The 21,205-nt window shown below is 40.1% G+C and overlaps 1 protein-coding gene across 1 annotated transcript in view; it reads left to right on the plus strand.

The window, feature by feature from the left end:
* Window positions 1–21,205, plus strand: part of LOC149829661 (actin-interacting protein 1-2-like) — a 108,833-nt gene that overhangs the window by 52,874 nt on the left and 34,754 nt on the right. The window contains exon 9 of the mRNA XM_090015224.1: window positions 8,386–8,808. Within this exon, the coding sequence (XP_089871350.1) occupies window positions 8,386–8,808 (423 nt within the window). The remainder of the gene's footprint in view (window positions 1–8,385; window positions 8,809–21,205) is intronic.

Genomic DNA, 21,205 nt, shown 5'->3' on the forward strand with positions numbered 1-21,205 from the left:
CAGATATTTTAGCAAAGCTAATATACCGTAAAAGGGAAATTTTAATAGGATTTAATAATGACACAAAATTGGAGGATGAAATCTAAGATTGATGAAGGATTGTTACACAATGGCTCTAATCTGATACTAAAGCAGATCAGGTGTCCTTACTATATGTAACCTTCTACGGCCTTATGTAGGCAGTTCAAAGGGGGGGGTCTCTTTAAACTCTTACATATGCAGAGATGGGGAGTAGCTACCAGAGGGATGCACTGATGATGTTCAAATGTTACAGAAAAATACATGCAGATGCTGGTTAGATAGGTACCATACAATGGCCAACGTGAAAACAACAAATCAAGTATCAATCAGAGGTCAAGACGGATATGAAAGGAAAAAAAAAAAATGCAAACGAAATCAAAATGATGGTGGATGAAAATAGGAAATCAAATATCCAAGAGGAATGACTATGATGCAAATTGGAAATCGGAATTTAGAAGAAAAACCCAGGATATAAACCAGCAAGTCAATAATCCACAAAAAAAAAAAAAAAATATGAAACAAAACAGACTCAAATTGGAATGTTATAAGATGGAGGTAGGGATCAAGGAAAATGCAGCAAACATGGATCATGTAATCTTAAACAGATAGATGAGAATGTTGATAAATCAAGGCTTAGGTGGATTATCTCTAGCAGCAGAGATATAGTAACGAGTTATAAAAAAAAAATGTTGGATGCTAAACGAACTGAAGAAAACAAAATTTGCAATGCAGGAAAAAGATGTTGGAATTTAGGATTCCATTGATATAGCACATAGGTAGATCACTGTTGCTATAGACAACACGATCTTACCTATGGTGCTTTCAAAAGGGGCGACGCATGAGAAGATTAATGAAATCAGAGACAACATAAAAAGAGAAAGAAAAAGGGGAAGGAAGAAAAGGAAAAAAAAAAACGATGAAAAGAGAATATTACTATCAGACGAAATTAAAATAGAGGAAACAACCGATGTTTACCTGGTTCGCTGATCGAAGCATGAGCTTTGTCTTGCTTGTGATTCTCGGCTTATGAGATCAAACTTCAGTTGACAGGGAAGAAATTTGTGGCTTATGATTCAGGATTAAGACTCCCGATTGCGAGATTTCAACTGAAGCGGGAGTGGCGTCCCTCTGTAGGCTGTAACTTTCAGGATTGGTCAACTCCTCTTAGATGCAGAGGCTCTCGATGAAAGGGGAGCTACCGAATTTCTTTTGGATAAGGTCGAAGGAATGAATGTTGGAGAAGCCCTCATCAGATCGCTTGAGATTTCTGAAGCAGAGTCGACTTCCTCCAGTTGACGGGGAAAATAAACCAAGGGAAGGAGAAGAAGCAAAGAAGACGACTGAAGGGATAGGAGATGGGTCTGCTGTCAGACTCCCTTCAAAACGAAAGAGGAAGAAGATGCGAATGGGGAGGTGAAGAAGCGGTGGATCTTAGGGTTTCCTTGAATCCCCTTTTAAGGAGGAGCAGGGAAGATTCAGGAAGAGGAGGTTAGAGATGAAGGGTGAAGATGGCGGTTTCGTGATGGAGGGTGGAGAGAGACCCAGCGGTTCCGTGATGGAGGGTGGAGAGAGACCCAACGGTTTCGTGATGGAGGGTGGAGGGAGGTCGGCCATGGAGGGCTTGGGCGACGAAGAGGGTTTCGGGAGAGGCGGTTGCGCTCTTCTCCCATCTCCTTCCTTACGAAGGGTAAAAAAAAAACCCTAAAAAAAAACCTGTTTTGCAGAAGGGGCCCCTTGTTATTTCGAAAATTTACAAAGAGGGGGCTCCTGAGGCTTTTAGCAAAATATCGATTTTTAAAAGTCTCAAACTCATTCGTTTTTCTTGAAATTTTCCCAATTTTTGGTTTTTGGTGTTATTTTTCCATTTTTTTTGTATTTTTAAGTAAAAGTCCTAAGATTTGAGAAAATAAAAGATTAAAACTAATTTTTTGTGTTTTTGCAAAAATATTTACAAAAGGGAGTTTTTCTGAGAAATTAAAAGCTATTTTGAGAAAATTTCCTCAGAAATGGGTTTTTGATCCGGATTTTGAGGAAATATGGATTTAAAGTACTGGATTCGGATCCGAAGTTGATTTTGAATATATCAATATGGAATTCAATCCAGAAAATCTGAAGAATGATTGAATTTTAGCTTTGATTTTCTCAGAAGATGGAGTCAGGGGCAAAAAAGGTCATTTTTGGATTTTTTTGGAAAATTTGGGGTGTTCACAGCTGAGAAGTAAATACTAGGTCGAGTTCTCTTCTTCCTTTCTTTGATCCAAGATCTGATCTTATCAGATCAGATTCTATTCTCCTTCTGTCCTGAAAATTGATCTTATCATATTGGGTTAAAAATCTCTTTCTTAAAAATTTTAAACATCTTTCTTCCTCTCTAAGTTTTCGATCTCTTAAAACTGAATCTGTTCACGTCAAACAGTCTGGTCACGTCAAACCAGATCTGTTTTCTTAAATCTTGATTATTTTTTTTCCTCTTTGATGCTGGATCGGATCGTTCCAGATCTAGTGTTTTCGTTCCAAGCCAGACTAAATTAGATCTGGCCATGGCATATTGATTCTTCCCTTCAGCAGCGTTAAATCAAATCTGATCGTATCAGATCAGATTTGTGTTTCCATTTAAACCTAGATCTCTCTTTTGTCTTTCAAGTCAAATCTTATTCTCCAAAACCAAATCAAAGTTTCGGTCCATACAAAAAAAAAAATTCAGATCATTAATTTGTCGTGTTCTACTGATTATTTGTTTCCCTGCAATATTATTTTCGTAGCAAAAAGAAAAAAAAACAGATTTACATTGCTGGTAAATCAAACTGCTGGTCAGAGTGTTCTTTTGTTGTCCTTTCACATGGATTCTCCCTTCCAGTTTCCTTGGACAACTCATATAACTACTTAACCTGGAAGCGACAAAGTTTTCCTTTTATTAAGAGTCTGGATCTCTCTGGATATCTTGATGGAACGATCCATGCACCACTAGAATTCATTCTGCAAGAAGAGCGAGATGATAAAGGGGAGGTTTCCAACAAATTGATTCATAATTCAAAATTTGTAACATGAAGAAGAAAAGATCAGGCAGTTGTGGCTTACATTACCTCTATGCTTTCCCATGAGATATTAGTGGCCATCCTAGATGAATGTTCAGCCAGAGAGTTGTGGCAAATATTGGCGCAGACTTATTCACAGATTTCATAAGCTAGGATTTTGCATTTAAAGAGAGAATTTCAGCTTTTAAAGAAATAGAGTTTATCAGTGACATAATACATGAACAAAATCAAGAGTATTACATATCAACTAGCCATGGTGGGTTGCGTAATTCTTAACAAAGAAAAGGTTCAACAGGCACTGAATGGTCTGGGTTCTGACTACCACATGTTAGTCACCTCTCTTCTATGCCTCCCTTCATTGCCCAGTTTTGAAGATCTACGGACTAAGCTACTACAATATGAAGTTACCATTAGGGGCGAGAAGATGACCCTGAATTCCAACAACCATGAGGTACTTGTCACATGAGTAGTATTAGGGCGAGGACATGGGGGCTTTTGAGGTGGGCGTGGACATAGAAGAGGTAATCAAGGAGGCCGTGGGCTTTTTCCCATACCCTACATGTCACCTAACTTGTATCCAGGGAACCCTATAAACATCCCGACATGTTTTCAGTGTAATAAAATGGAGCACATTAAAGCAAATTGCTGGCATAATCCGCAAAACAAAGGCAAGTTTAATAGTGCTGGGCCTTCTACTAGGGGACAAGCAGGAGACGACCGTAAAGGAGATGAAAAGAAAAATGTGAAGAATCTTTTGATTTTCGCTCTTTCAGAATTGAGCTTCAAGCAAACTGAGTAGGAGACTTGGTACATTAACTCCGGGCTGCTGCACATGTGACATGTGATATTGGTAAGATTTATTAAAACCGGAGATGGTGTTCTTCATCCTATCTCTCATGTTGGAAATATTTTCCTTCTACTCCCCAATTCCTCATTACCTTTATCTGATGTTTACCATTCTCCTAGTATTGTTAAAAACATTGTTTCTGTTTCTAAACTTGTCGATGATACTAATTCTTTTGTCGAATTTACTCTTTCTGTATGTGTCAAGGATCTTCTCACGAAGAAGACACTCGTTGAAGGAGAACGACAAGGAAACATGTATGTCTTCAAGGAGTCTCTTCTAGTTCATGATGCATCAATAAATTCACAACCAGTTCGTCCAGTGTCATTCAAAGTTTGTTTTAGTCTATCTCAATGTAATAAGCCAGAGATTTGGCATCGTCGTCTTAGTCATTGTAATCATTCATTTATTGAGAAGCTTGTGTCTAGTGGACTTGTTCCGCAGTCTAGTTTGAATGTCGAGGCTGATTTTCTTCTTTGTTTCCGTTGTCAATTATGTAAAAGTCATGTTCTTCCATTTCATTCAATAAATCAAAGAGATTTTATGCTTTTTGAAATTGTCTATTCTGATGTCTGGAGACATGCCCCACAGTCTTCTTTATTGGGCAATCATTATTACATTACTTTCATTGATAGTTACTCTAGATACACCTATATTTATTTTATCAAATATAAATCTGAAGTTTTCAAGCTTTTCTGCTCATTCTGTGCTTTAGTTTGTAATCAATTTTCAACTAAAATTCAATATTTTCATTGTGACGGTGGATGAGAGTACTTATCAAAGGAATTTACTGAATTTCTCTAAGATAATGGAATAGGTCGTCGAATATCTTGTCCACACACACCACAACAAAATGGTGCGGCTGAAAGAAAATACTGGCACATTGTAGAGAGTGCGCTGAGTATGTTGCATAACACTCACATTCCTTTAAACTTGTGGATGAAAGTTTTTCATTCAGCTGTCTATGTCATAAATCGACTGCCAATGAAATTGTTAGCAGATCAATCCCCTTATTTTACGCTATTTACACTATTGGGGGTTCATCCTGACTATAATAAGTTGCGAGTGTTTGGCTGCATATGCTATGTTCATATTGACAGTTCTTAACGTGATAAGTTTCAGAAAAAGGCATGCAGGTGTAGGTTTGTTGGATATGTTGATCAATATAGAGGATATCACTGCTATGACTCCACTACCAGTCGCATCAGAGTTTCATGGAATGTCGTGTTTCACGAGACTCATACTGATGATTCAGGAAGTACAGAGGGACACTGTAAGGATGCTAAAAGTTATCAGCCATGGCTTGTTGCTGAGGTGCTTGATCAAATGGTGATGCATGACGTACCCTCATGTCATACACTATCTGCAGAACAAAATAGTACAGTTGTACACCCAGAAAAGGAAATGTCGACAAACACACAAGATATTACTATGCCTGTCATTTCAGATGTTACAAAGTTTTAAGGGATTACCTATGTGCAGTGAAACAAAGACAAAGTTCAACGACCTATTGTGCAACCCAGGAGGCTTGAGAGGATTCACCATCCTATTGAAAGATGGGTAAGTTATGACAACTTCTCTACAGACTTACAACTGTTCATCTCTCAGATTGAAAAGCATGATGAACCTATCAGTTTCTCACAAGCATCTATGTCAATCAAATGGGTTGAGGTCATGAATGAGGAAATGAAAGCTTTACATGAGTGTGGGACTTGAAAGATTGTTCCTAGACCATCGAACAAGAATGTTGTAGGATCTAAATAGGTCTATAAAATCAAGTATAAACTCGATGAATCCATTGAACGCTATAAGGTGAGGCTAGTAGCGAAAGGGTTCACTCAAGAATACAGGCAAGATTATGCCGAAACATTTAGTTCTGTGATCAAGATGGAAACTATTCGATTAGTTCTGTCCTTGTCAGTTCAGTATGGATGGACTCTAAGTCAACTTGATGTCAAAAATGTATTTTTTGCATGGCACTCTCAAGGAAGAGGTGTATATGGAGCAACCCTCTAGTTATACCAAACATAGCCCCAACACACATGTTTGCAAGCTACGAAGAGCCATCTATGGGCTAAAGCAGGCCTCCCGCTCATGGTTTGATAGTTTCTCTATTGAAGTTCAGAGACATGGGTTCGATCTCATCTTGATCATTCGCTTTTTATTTTTCGAGATTGTCAGGTACGCACCTTAATTCTTATATATGTGGATGATATTATTATTACTGGGAACTCCGATGAACACATAGAAGCTACCAAGATCTTATTGAGTCGACAGTTTAAGATGAAAGATTTGGGGGTTTTGCGTTATTTCTTAGGGGTTGAGGTGGATCGACAGGATGAAACACTTCACTAACCCAACACAAATATACTTTGGATTTGTTGGATAAGGCAGGCATGAAGGATTATAAACCTCTATCCACCCCTAGTGTCCTTAATCATAAACTCGGATCCCGGTATGGGGAAGCATATGAAGATTCCAAGAAATATCGGAGTCTTGTGGGTATGTTCCAATATCTCACCTTCACTAGACTAGACATTGTGTATGCAGTGAATCAAGTTTCACAATTCATGCATGACCCACGAACAAAGCATATGAATGTTGTCAAGAGAATCCTTCGATATTTAAAAGGAACTCTTGGAGATGGTCTAGTTTATCATCAATCCAAGACTAAAGGGGAGCAACATCGACTGGATGTATACACAAATGCAGATTGGGCTGGAGTTCCAGATGACAGGCAGTCGGTTTCTGGATATTGTGCTTTTCTTGATGGGAACTTGATGGCGTAGAGTAACAAGAAACAACGTGCATTTGCACGATCTAGTATTGAAGCTGAGTATCGATCTATGGTGGCTGCTACAATAAAGGCCACATGGCTGAGACATCTTTTGACTGAAGTTGGAGAATCTATGCTACCCACCACTCTCTTGCGCGATAATCAAGGTGTCATACAAATTGCTTTTAATCCTATTCACCATAGTCGCACAAAGCATATAGAGATTGATCAATACTTCATTCGGCAAAAGATTGAAGATAGAGAAGTTGCACCTGCTTATGTTCCTACGGCTGACCAAGTGGCAGATTTGTTCACTAAGGGTCGTACCAATATGCGTTTTTGGTTCTTGAAGAACAAGTTGTCCATGTTGCAAAACCATGCACAACTTGAAGGAGGGTATTGAGAATGTAGTGTACAGGTCTAGTTCTAGACCCAAAATGATTCTTTTGTATTGTATTTACATGGTTGGTATTATCGGGTCTGGGTTGACAGACCCAATCCAACTTGTATCATATATATAACATTGAATATAGGGCACAACCTCTCATTGAGAATCGTGTCAGTCATTGCCGCCTCTCCTTCTTGCAAATCCCTTTCTCTTCTGCTGTGGATGAAGATCTGGTCGAAGGTGCTTGACTTCTAACAATTTCTACATATTCTAATTTCAAAAGAAGACATTCATTTTTAATATAACCCTTTTAAAACACCTACCATACATATAAAGATAGAAAAGCTAAAGATACATACCGGAATGCAAAATCCTCGAATCCATGCTATTCATTAATACGAATCTTTTTCAAGACCATGATGCCTTGCTCTGATACCATGTCACAAAATGGCATGGACCTCAATGCACTCTATAATGAACTCCAAGAATAAAAACACAATGCATTTGGATAAAAACATAATAACTAAAATAAAACACAATAGAATGTGAATGAATAACTTCATTAATAAAGAACATTAAAAATACAAAGAAAAATACATTTTAATCATCATTACAATACACTCAAAAACACACAAGAAGCTTAAAACTACCCATCACTCTCTTACCTTACAAAGGCACCCATATTTATAGAGAAACGGAGGAAGAAAAGAGATTAATGGAGAGAAAAAGGGAGTCCACATTAGTTTGACTAGCTGTTGGACCTAGTCCAATGGCTAGATTTCTAGCCGTTGGACCAGCAGTCCAACAACTAGTCTAAGTCAACCACAGTTGACTTAACTTTAAAGTATATAATATATATACAAGTATATATATATATGTATATATATATATATATTAACAATATTTGGGTTATATCATTTGAACATCTAAGACAAGTAGTTTGCATTGTATGCTGTATCTTAATAGCCTTTAGTTTGCAAACTTAATCTGTTGAAGTGATTATGTCACTATGAGAAATAGAGATGGTGAAAAGCCCTTCATTTTCCTTGTTAGCTTCGAATCACATCGGCTACTGCTGGATTTCTGGTTTTGACTGAATTGCCTGTTGCAATTTTACAGGTGGATTAAAGTGTTAATGCAATATTTGATACATTGTTTTTTCTTATTTTTAGGTCTTCAAAGAGAATGCACTTGCTGATTATGATTTTTTCTTTTGGTGTGACTCAACAGAAAGATACCTATTCATTCTTTGTTTTATATATTTATTTCTCTAGTAGCCAACTCTCATATCTTACTGCGAAAGCTTATCTTGTTGTTTCAGGTGCTAACAGTGTCTGCAGATAAAACTGCAAAAGTGTGGGAGATTGATGAAAATGGAAATGGTAAGGTGAAGAAGACACTTACTTCATCTGATTCTGGACTGGATGGAATGCTAGTTGGTTGCCTGTGGCAGAATAATCATCTTGTCACTGTTTCCCTTGGTGGCACTATTAGTATATATTCAGCCAATGACCTAGAAAAGATGCCAGTATCATTTTCTGGGCACATGAAGAGCGTCACTGGTTTGGCAGTCACCTCTGAAGGCAGCCAGAATATTATTCTATCTAGCAGTTATGATGGGGTGATTGTCCGATGGATGCAAGGAGTTGGATGTGCAGGAAGGTTACAGAGAAGGGAGAACTCTCAAATTAAATGTTTTGCAGTGGTGGAAGGAGAGCTCACCACATTTGCCTTTGATAACAAGGTAGCACCATTTCTTCATGTACATGTAGTAGTTGCCTTTATTTTTATATCTTGTGGTTTGTGTGCTTGCACCATCTTTTTGAAGCTGATTTTCTTGATGACTTATGATTGCAACTAGGCTGGAGAACATGATGATGTGTCTTCCTATTATCCAATATGATCACTGAAATGAATATATTTCAATTCAATCTTGCACCTTGATGGGGTAGGAAATTTACACACTAGCTAAAATTACTACTCAATGTTGAGTCAGGCATAGTAAGCCAACAAGATCTTGTGTTCTAAATAAAACATGTCTTGAGGGAAAAGACTGACTAGATGTTCATTGCAATTGAATAACAAGAAAATGAAATCTTGCGTTGATGGAGAAATGTTAGATCCCTCAATATAGAAATGGTACAAGAATGTGCTTCACAAAAATGCCCTTATGTGATATTACAGAAGTAATTTTGGCATTTTAGAGAACAATGGAGTGAAAAATATAAAATATATAAAGAATATGAAAAGTGAAGTTATTGATGACTAGTATAGTTTTGTGAACTCCATGTATAGTGAACTGTGATAGTGTTAATAATTTTCTCCGGTGGTAAAGGAGCTTGATTGTAAATTATATTTTTATCAATAAAAAATGTCACTGCCTTTAAAAGTAGAACTACAAACTGCAAAGATTTTGTCATAAAATATGACAAATATTGAGATTAGGGGTGGCAAAACCTGACACGACCTCCCAACCCGACCCGCCAACCCGCCTTTTAGGCGGGTTCAGGTTGGGCTTAAACTAACCCGTTTAATAAACGGGTCGACCCGCCTTGATAGAAATCATGGGTTCCTTTCTTCATCTACAAGCAACAACACAACATGGGGAGAGAGAACGTGGCTGTAGCAAAAATCCCTAATCAGGGTATTCATTTTTGCTTCTCTGATTAAATACACACAAATACAATAGCTAGGGTATGAAAATACCCATTACATGTTATGATAAAATTATAGCATGCCATTAATGAAACATTAATGAGCATGTGTTTAAAATGAAAGGAATTGGGTCTGGATTCTGAGTTCCAGACCTTATACTAAATGACAGTATCTTTTCACCCCCCCTCCAGTTGTACATGGTTTTGGACCATGAACATCCAAAATCTGTCCTTGATAAGTCCTTTTGTAAACAAGTCAACAACTTGATCAGCAGTCCGCACGTATTCTGGTTCAATTTCCTTCTCTTCAACCTTTTGTCTTACAAAATGTTGATCAATTTCAATATGTTTGGCACGACTGTGGTAGATAGTATTGAATGACATGTTGATAGCACTTTGATTGTCACACAAGAGAATACTTTTAGAAATCGATTCTCTTCTGTCAACAGGTGTCTGATCCATGTTACTTCGGCTGTAGTAGCTGACATTGATCTATATTCATCTTCTGTGCTCGACCTGGCTATGGCTTTTTGTTTTCTACTGCTCTAGGAGACAAGATTTAGCCCAATGAAATGCAGTATCCTAAGACAGACCTACGTTCATCTGGATCTCCTGCCCAATCTACATCTGTGTAAGTAAGGAGTTCATGCATGTGATGACCAGGCATACTCTTTCTGTACAGAAGACCATCTCCAATAGTACCCTTCAAATATTGAAGAATGCATTTAACGGTTTTCATATGCCCAATATGTGGTTCATGCATGAACTGAGATACCTGATTGACAGAATAGACAATGTCAGGCCGAGTGAAGGTAAGATATTGAAGCATTCCTACTATCCTGCGATATCCTGTAGGATCCTCGTACAAATCTCCATCTTAGCAACTGAGTTTCTGATGAAGTACATTGGGTGTGCTGAGGGGCTTACAATCTGTCATACCTGCCTTGCTAAGAACATCAATGGTATACTTATGCTGAGTAAGCGTCATGCCTTAAGGAGTCCTGTCAACTTCTACTCCAAGAAAGTATCGCAGTTTACCAAGATCCTTCATCTTGAATTTATGATTCAAAAGTTCTTTAACCTGTTCAATATGTTCATTAGAGTTACCTGTAATGATAATGTCATCAACATATATCAATAACAGGGTAATTATATCTTTGCATTTAAATATGAAAAGAGAATGGTCAAGAAGAGACCGACTAAACCCATATTTTTCTACTTCAAGAGCGAAACTGTCAAACCAAGATCGAGATGCCTGCTTTAGACCATATATAGCTATCTTTAACCTGCACACGTATTCTTTAGAGTTCCCTTTTGCATACCCAGTGGGCTGCTCTATGTATACTTCTTCCTTCGGAGTTCCATGTAGAAACACATTCTTCACATCCAATTGGTTGAGAGTCCACTGGTGCTCAACAGCCAATGATACTATGATGTGGATAGTTCCCATTTTCACAACTAGAATAAAGGTCTCATCATAGTCTTGTCCTTGCTCCTGTGTGAATCCTTTGGCAACCAGCCTTGCCTTATATCGCTCAATAGCACCATCTAGCTTATACTTTATCTTATAGACCCATTTTGACCCAACCACATTCCGATTATGTGGTCTGGGAACAATATCCCAAGTGCCAGACTCATGAAGAGCCGCCATTTCGTTGTTCATAGCTTTAATTCATCTCTTAGAATTTATTGCTTGATAAAATGTTGTCGGTTGATCTTCCTTGCCCAAAGAGGTTAAGAAAAGTTGAAAATCCATCGTGAAGTTATCATAACTGACCCACCTATCAATAGGATGCCGAGGTCGGGTAGACCTTCTGTGAGCAAGTGATTGAGTGGAAACATAAGGAGAATTATGCTCCTGATTAAAGCTGGGAGGTATCTCCTTCTCACGTCGAGAGTAACCAATGCCTTTATACCTTTCGGGGGCCAATAGTGATTCAGACGTTACACTTTCTTGAGTTCTTTGCGCAACAGTAGATACGTTTCCCTAGTCTCTTTGATTACATTAAGAAGAACATACATTATCAATACTAGAAAAGAGATCTGAGTTCAACCAAGGGTGATAAACTTCAATTTCAGGAGGAGTGCTAGCATTATGACCAAAATTTGATTCGTCAAACACAACATTTCTGGATATTTTTATGCGCTTGCTCACGGGATCATAGCATTTGTAGCCTTTGTAATCATCAGCATACCCCACAAATCTACACTTTAAGGCCTTATCCTGAAACTTGTGCCGCATTGAACTGTCAACATGAACATAACATACACCCGAATACACGCAAATCGTGATAATTTGGATGCACACCATGCAAAGAGAAATAGGGTGATTTGTTCTCTAAGATGTTCATAGGCAATCAATTTATGACATAGACAGTTGTGTGAAAAGCCTCTGCCCAGAAGGTAACTGGAAGGTTACTATCATGCATCATGCTCATTGCACTCTTGACAATATGACAATGCTTCCGTTGAGTAATCCCATTCTGTTGAGGTGTGTGAGGGCAAGACACATATCTACTTATTCCATTTGTTTGGAGGAAATTTATGAAGTCATTTGAAGAGAATTCACCCCCTCCATCACATTGGAAACAAATAATATTCTGAGAGAATTGGTTTTGAACAAAAGAATGAAAATTCTGAAATAACTTGAAGGTTTTAGATTTACTTTTCATAAAGAAGATCCATGTATATCGAGAATAACTGTCAACAAATATGAGATAATATCTAGTGCCATACATGGAAGGAACTGGAGCCGGGCCCCAAACATCAGAACATATAATTTCAAATGGTCTTGAAGCTCTTTTATTAATGGAATGAAAAGGAAGAACATGACTCTTACACTGAAGACAACTAGAACACTTTTTATTATCGACACTTAAGTCTAGACTTGACTTGGGAATAAGACTACTTGAAACAAGCTTATCAATAAAGCGACTACTACAATGACCCAGATGACCATGCCAAAGATTCGACTCAATACATTCAGAAAGATTAAAAACACTGTAAGACCCGCAATTTTTCAGAAAATATCTGAATAAAATTCATGAGGCATTTACCGGTAAAAATAGCATTTCTTCTCAGAATGGAGAGAAATTTGAGGTCATGTCGGACCATAAAAGCCTAAAATACCTCTTTTCTCAAAAAGAACTCAATATGCGGCAACGGCGATGGCTGGAATTCCTCAAAGATTATGAATTCACGCTTTCCTATCACCCTGGAAAGGCGAATGTTGTAGCAGATGCCCTTAGTCGCAAGACTGTTGGCACTCTGGCCAGCCTAACCGGACAATGGAAGTTGATGGAGGATTTCGTCAAGTGGAAGCCATTTTTGGCTGATTCAGGTAGAATCAAAATGTCATGTTTGACGATCCACATTGAGTTCCTCGATCGCATCGTAGCCGAACAGTTCAAGGATCCCCAGTACTTGGAATTAAAAGCTCGTGCTGAAAAAGATGATACTTTCTTTCATTTGAAAGAAGATGGAGGAATATGGATGGAAGAGAGAATTTGGGTTCCAAATAACCCTGAGCTAAGACAAGAAGTACTCCAGGAGGCCCATAGTAGCAAATATACTATCCACCCTGGGGGTACGAAGATGTTCCGAGATTTGCAGAGAAAGTACTGGTGGAAGGGTATGAAGCGGGATGTGGCTACGTTTGTCTCGAAGTGTTTGATCTGCCAGCAAGTTAAGATCGAACATCAGCGCCCTGGTGGAAAGATGCAACGGATCGAGATTCCAGAATGGAAATGGGAAGGCATTACGATGGATTTCATCGTTGGATTGCCTCGATCCAGGAGACAACATGACTCAATATGGGTGATCGTGGACAGACTCACCAAGTCTGCTCACTTCCTGCCAATCAACACTCGATACTCAACTGAACGATTGGCGGAGATCTACATTCGGGAAATCGTTAGACTCCATGGAGTGCCGATTTCGATCATATCCGATCGTGACCCGAAGTTCACCTCTCACTTTTGGGAGCAGCTTCAGAGAGCCCTGGGGACGAAACTCAAGTTCAGTACAGCATTCCATCCCCAAACAGATGGGCAATCAGAACGAACCATACAGACTCTTGAAGATATGCTAAGAGCCTGTATGCTGGAATGGAAAGGTGATTGGGATTCCCACCTAGCGTTGGCTGAATTTGCTTATAATAATAGCCACCACGCTAGCATTGGGATGGCGCCGTATGAAGCCTTGTATGGACGACCCTGTAGATCACCGATCCATTGGGGTGAAGTGGGTGAGCGAACCTTGGACTCGCCCATTGTGTTACAGCATTACACTGAGCAGGTCCACATGATCAGAAAGAAGCTACTGGCTGCTCAGAGTCGACAGAAGAGCTACGCCGATCAGCGGCGTAGGGAACTCGCTTTTGCGGTTGGAGATAAGGTTTTTATCAAGGTCTCCCCAACCAAGAGTGTGTTTCGTTTCGGAAAGAAGGGGAAGCTCAGCCCCAGATTCGTTGGTCCCTTCGAGGTTTTGAGCCGGATAGGAGAGACCGCCTACAGAGTAGCATTGCCACCGCAGTATACACAGATACACAATGTATTTCATGTGTCAATGCTTAGAAAATACGTTCACGACCCTTCCCACGTCATCCAACATGAAGATATTGACATCCAGGAGGATATGACGGTGGAAGAAAGGCCAATAGAGATCATGGACCGACGGGAGCAAGTGCTAAGGACAAAGGTCATTCCACTTGTCAAAGTAAGATGGCAACATCACGGAGTCGATGATTGCACTTGGGAGCCCGAATCGGATATGCGGGATAAATATCCTGAACTCTTCACCTTGTACTCTTAGCTGAATTTCGCGAACGAAATTCCTTTAAGGGGGTAATGATGTAAGACCCGCAATTTTTCAGAAAATATCTGAATAAAATTCATGAGGCATTTACCGGTAAAAATAGCATTTCTTCTCAGAATGCGAAACGAATCAATTCCTGCGAGCCAGTTATACTTAGGATATTCGTCGAATCGCGAATATATGCTCAAACACTCGGGAAGCCATAACTTCCTAACTAAACGAAATCAATAGATTCGTACGAGCCAACTTTCTTAGTTACGTCAATACGAAGAAAATGGCGTACTCAGAGTTTTTCGGAAAAAATCGCCGGAAACCCGAAATTCTTGCGGGACCCACGGAAATATTGGTGGGACCCACAGAAATATTCCTCAGAAAATATCTGGTGGGACCCACAAAAATATCCCATGGAATATCCAAGTGGGCCCCACACCAAGGAACCTCTTGGAATTAAAAAGAAGCCAAGGGGGTAGTTTGGGCATGAGAAAACCCAAGAGGAGGTGGGCTTGGGCTATAAATAGCCCTCCCCACTCTCTCTCTTCTCATAAAAATCGACCCCCCCTCTCTCTCTTGCCTTCTCTCTCTCTCCTAAACCTCCCCTACCTAGCCTAGCCCACCTGAGCCCACCTGACCTGGTCTGAGCCTGCCTGACTTAGCCTGAGCCTGCCTGACCTGGTCCTAACCCACCTGACCTGGGTCTGAACCCACTTGACCTGGTCCAAACCCAGTTGACTTGACTTGAACCTAGTTGGGTTTAAAGTCAAAGTCAAAGTCCTTTTTGGTCCAGATTCCGGTTTGGATTTCTGAACCCAGACTTAGCCTACTTGAGCTGAGTTCGAACCTACTGAACCCAGTTGACTTGGATTGAACCCTGTTAGGTTCAAACCACTTAGGTTGAGTAGCTTGACCTGCTCTACCTCTTTCTCAACTAAGTCAGCTTCATCTGACTTAGTCTGACCTCTCGAAGGAAGGCTCGAAGCCAAAGAAGCAACCCGGAGCCGTTTCTTCCACGATTTGAAGTAAGTTCGCTTCATTAAACCATCTCTCTCAAGTATTTGATTGTTTGTATATAGAATATACTTTCTGAAGTAGTATCTTGCTTTAGTTCTTGGTTGAGCCCTCTAGGACACTTCGGTGTTCACGCGCTCGCCTCGTAACTATCGTCGGATATATATGTTCGAATACGCAGTATATGCGTTCTTCAAAATAGTATCTCACCCTAGTTCTTGGTTGAGCCCTCTAGGACACTTCGGTGTTCACTCGCTCGCCTCGTAACTATCGTTGGATACAGATCTAGGTGTATATCTGCTGATACTGCCGACGCGTCTTATATCGCACAGGCCATGTAATTTACCTTTGCCGTCGCGTCGTATGATGCCAAGGCTCCCTGCTTTCTGTACTTCCGATTACTGTACTTCCGATTATGCATTTACTTACGCCGTCGCGTCGAACGATGCCAAGGCTCCTGCTTTCTGCAATGTATTTACTTACGCCGTCGCATCGAACGATGCCAAGGCTTCTGCTTTGTTATATATGTAGAATATTTCGTTCAGTTACACACCCTGAACAATAGTATATGCATTTCCTTTACGCCGCCGCTGTATAAAGCACAGGCTTCTGCTTATATTACATATATGGCGCGTAAGTGAGCGTTCAAACGGAGATCAACTCCAAAATCGCCCATGCGATTCCCTTACCGCTCCTCGTACAAGATTCTGCTTGACGAATGAAGCCCCTATTGGAAAGGCTTCGCCTTTTGGCAAAATGCTCTTTACGTAAAGACTAAATCAATTACGTATGGCCTAGCTATGGCCCAAGGTTCCTGCAACCTTGATGGATGCAAAGTACGCACAACGGTGCGCATCCATTTCCCGAGTTAAGCGTAGCGATTTCCCACCAAAGAGGGGAGATGCCGCTGAAATGGATAAAAGAAACGCACGCTTTCTCCGTAAAAGAGAGGAAGTGCTGCTGAAATTCCTGAAGGAGCTAAGAATGGCTCAGAAAGAACGTAGCAGAAGTGCTACCGAGTTATGAAACGCCTTCTACAATGTAGAAAGGTTCGTCGCACCACTGCCGGTAGAGCAGAGAAGGTGTTGACAGAATGGTTGGCAGAAGAGCTGCCAAAACCAGTTAAGTGGCACAATGACGTCCTTTGTTGGAACGATGTCAGAATGACTCGTCTCCCTGACACCTGCAAGGGCATCATACTTGTAAGAGCCGTTGCGCCAAAGTAGTGGTAGCGCCTTGACGAGGTCCTGAGCTCGTTGCGTAAAAATACGCCGAGTAGCCGATCCGTAGAGATCGAGTCATGTGCATGCTCATTGAGAATTATCAGACAACCAGACTCGTAAGGGCCGCTGAGCCGGAGTGTGTTGTTTCCACCGAAAGAGGTGAAGTGCTCGTCAAAGCCGAAGTGCCGAGAGCAGAGTTAAGCATGCATATGAATAAAACTTTTGTTCCACGGTGAAAACCGTGTGGTTGATTGGGGTCGGGTACATACTTCTCAAAGGCTGCCCTATAGGCATGCAATGTTCGTCAAGTAATTGTAAGACCGGCAGGCCCCTTTCAGAATTTCTCACCGAGGAAGACGGTGATGGCGCAGCCTTGAGTGACATATATTTCACCCGAACCTGATAGAGTTCATTGATGGCCTTCGTCACTCAGAGGTATGGAGGTCGTGGTTATCCTTTAATATCTAAGGATTGAACCCAACTACTGCAGTAGCAGAATGCATTCGGATACCTAGTAAGGATCTCTTCCGGTATGCTGTACCGTCCTACTAGGGGGATGGGGTCAACAGGCCTCTGGGGTATCTAAAATACATAGAATAATCAACCCCCAGATCGTCGCGTTGTCGCCCAGATATGAGTCCCCTAAGCCCAGGGGGAGGTGCAATTATCGAAACAAAGCATTAGCTTAGGTACAGCGCTACTTTGAATGTATGAGTGGATGACGTTGTTGAGTCAGTCCTGCATAACCTTTGTGAAGGTGTCATGGTCGGTATACTACTGGACCGATTGGGAAAGAACCCCATTGATATCCGTACGACTAAGTGAAGCTCGGAGAGCTGTCCTTAGATTCGTAGGATACGGATGTGCCAAGCATAAAGGCTTGAGCTAGACATCCATTCGTGACTCTGAGGAAGTCAAGGCTAAGTCGTAGAGACTTGAGAGGTTATTCTAACTCACAGCCCTGAAGAGGCTCATGCGAAGTCATGACGACTTGCGTGGATGTTCAACTCATAGCCCTGATGAGGCTTGTGCGATATACGCTAAGTCATGGAGGCTTGAGCGTCGTATTACGAACTGCGACCCTGAGTGGTCTATGCATTTACTTGAGTTGAACAGATAGGTGTTTGCCTACTTACCAGACCATCAGTGGTTCTGACCCCGTTTAATGGGGATTTCAGGTGTTGAACCTGCGTGGCGATATGCGGAGCAAGGCGGCATCAAGTTCCAGGGTTTCTCTAGACAGAGTTGTACTGCTTCCTTTTTATTGAACCTACACTGCTTTCCTAAGCAGTAGTGTTGTAATAAACATATGTTTTCGATAAAATGGAACACTTTGGTGGTCAATGAGTTGCTTGGCCACATACCTGCAACGTGCTCGGAGTTTTCTAAAACTGACGACTCATTATCGTCTTATTCCGCTGCTAAAAGCTTTTCTAAGTTCCGCTGCAATGAAAAAAAAAAAAAAAAGAAATTCATGAAAATTTTAACTTAGCTTTGTTTTGGAAATCCGGGGCGTTACAAACACTCTCAGTAGAAACTGAAGATGATGATGTGAGCTTCAAGATGGAATCAACAGGTTGAACACGAGAGGAAGGATTCTCTTGGAACACGTACATATTTCCTTGACGTTTTCCTTCAGTGAATGTTTCTCTCGTTTGAAGGTCCTTAACACAAACAGAAAAAGGAGTAAACTCAACTGAAGCATTAATGCCATCTACAAGTTTAGAGATAGAAACAATATTTTTCTTGATATTAGGAGCATGAATGACATTTGAAAGTGCAAGAGAATAGTTGGACAATGGGATTACAAAATTTTCAATGTGCGAAATATGGTGGTGAGACCCATCTCCAGTGACTATACTATTTCTACCAACATAAGAAACAAGATTTAGGAGCTTACCAGCATCACCAGTGACATGAGTGGCTGCACCCGAATCAACATACCAAGTACCTTGATTATTCTGTTTGATATTCAATTCAGCCAAGGCGAATAATAGTAACTCTTTGACTTCTCCACTATTTTTCAATGTATCTATTCCCTTTCTTGTCTCCAATTGCTTTCCTCTATTTTGCGGGTTAAACCAACAATTTGCCTTTATGTGTCCCTTTTTGTTGCAGAGAAAGCAGGTAGGTATTGTCCTTTGCCTTTGCCCATTGGGAGGAACATTGGGTGTAGGTAGTATTCCACAACTTCCTTGTCCATTTCTTTCTTGACCCCATTTGTCTCGAAAATCATACCTACCACGTCCTCGCCCATAGGCAACTCCTGTGGCAAGAACATTGTGTGCTCCAACATGAGCATGAGTATCTTCAGAAAATCCTTTCAACGTCATCTCATACTGTAAAAGCTTGACACGAAGATCTTCAAATGTAGGTAAATCTGGCAAACACAATAAGGAAGTAACCATCATATGATAGTCCAACCCCAACCTACTCAAAGTTTGTCGCACCATATCTTTGTCACTAACAGGGCATCCCACAATGGCCAATTGATCTGTAATAGTCTTCATTTTGTTCAAATACTCCATAATAGTCATGGAGTCCTTTCTTAGCATTTGAAACTCTTTCTTTAAAAATAATACTCTGGCCTGAGAAACTTGAGAATATGTTTGAACCAGTCGATGCCATAATTGCATTGTTGAGCATGAAATGAAATGGGGATCTTCGAAACATGAGCTTAGATTAACAAGGGCAAGTGTCAAGAATGACACTAAAGCATAACCCTTAAAAAGGGTATAACCGGAAACAAAATAAAAACAAAAATGTATTATTTATTGATATGAAAAACCAATTGCTTAAGAAGCATTGGAATGAAATACAAGAGGGGCTGCACCCCTTTATATACACAGCTGAAAGAGGACTCAATAGAGCTGTTGGACACAGTCCAACAGCTCTATTTAGAGCTGTTGGAATGTGTCAGTCCAACAGCTCTATTAAGAGCTGTTGGAATGTGTCAGTCCAACAGCTCTATTGCTAGTCAAGTCTGGACAGGACTTGACTAGCAACAGTCATTCTAGTTCAAACTGAACTAGATGACATAAAGACAAAAAATAAAAATAAAGGAAAAAAAATACAGAAAAGAAAGAAATGAAAAATGTATTTATATATATATATAATAATAATATAATATTATTATATATACATATGTGTACAGTTTTACATTTTAACACTCCCCCTCAAACTTACGGTACAATGAGCGAAAGTTTGTCTAAGAGAAAGTGAAATCGGGGAGCAGCGAGAGGCTTTGTAAAGAAGTCTGTTAACTGATATTCTGAAGTGACATATGGCAGATCAATTATCCCGTGTAGATATTCCTCTCTGACGTAGTGACAATCCATTTCGATGTGTTTGGTGCGTTCGTGGAATGTTCTGTTACTGGCAATGTAGATCGCACTTTTGTTGTCACAACACATTTGTGAAGCCTTTGTTGCTTCAGCTCCCATGTCAGCAAGCAGTCGTCGGAGCCAAACTACTTTCATGGTCGTGGTTGCCATGGCTCTGTATTCAGCTTCGGTGGATGAGAGAGATACCTTCTGCTGCTTTTTACACCTCCACGAGATCAATGATTCCCCTAAAAAGACACAAAAGCCAGTGGTTGAGTGTCTGTTATTGGGATCACCTCCCCAATCAGCATCAGTATATGCAATTAAATCAAGAGAAGAGGAGGAAGATAAGAAAAGTCCTTGTGAAAGAGAGGACTTGATGTATATGATAATACGCATGACTGCTCCCATATGAACAGAAGTAGGAGCATGTTGAAATTGACTTGCTGTATGAACAGCATGTGCTATATCTGGTCTGGTAATGGATAGATAGGAAAGTGCCCCGACAAGCTGTCTATAAGGAGTAGGGTCTGCAAGAAGTTCTCCATCATCAATCTTCATTTTAACATTAACAACTTCTGGAGTGTCAACTTTCTTATCATCAGTAATACCAGACCTGAAAACAATATCAAAAGCAAATTTAGTCTGAGATAATAAATATCCTCTAGGAGAATAAGCAACTTCAATGCCTAAAAAGTATCTCAACAAGCCCAAATCAGTCATTTCAAAATGAGATTTAAGAAGTGTTTTGATTGTTTCAACTCCCTGTTTATCGCTTCCGGTGATGATCATATCATCCACATAGAGAAGAAGCACAATGATCCCTGCATCAGAATTCTTAATAAACAAAGCAGTGTCAGTTAAACAGAATTGAAAACCAATATCAATCATAACACGACTAAACCTATCATACCAAGCTTTTGGTGCTTGTTTAAGTCCGTAAAGAGTTTTTTCTAAGCGAAGGACTTTACCCTTAGGAATACTTAGACCAGGAGGGGGTTCCATGTATACTTCTTCAACTAGCTTTCCATTTAAAAAAACATTTTTGACATCCATTTGAAAAATAGACCATTTTTTGATAGAAGCTAAGGCAATTAAGGTTCGGACAGTAGTCATACGAG

Source organism: Nuphar pumila, chromosome 8 (genome assembly GCF_984573655.1).
Source record: "Nuphar pumila chromosome 8, dmNupPumi1.hap1.1, whole genome shotgun sequence".
In the NCBI taxonomy this organism is placed as follows: Eukaryota; Viridiplantae; Streptophyta; class Magnoliopsida; order Nymphaeales; family Nymphaeaceae; genus Nuphar; species Nuphar pumila.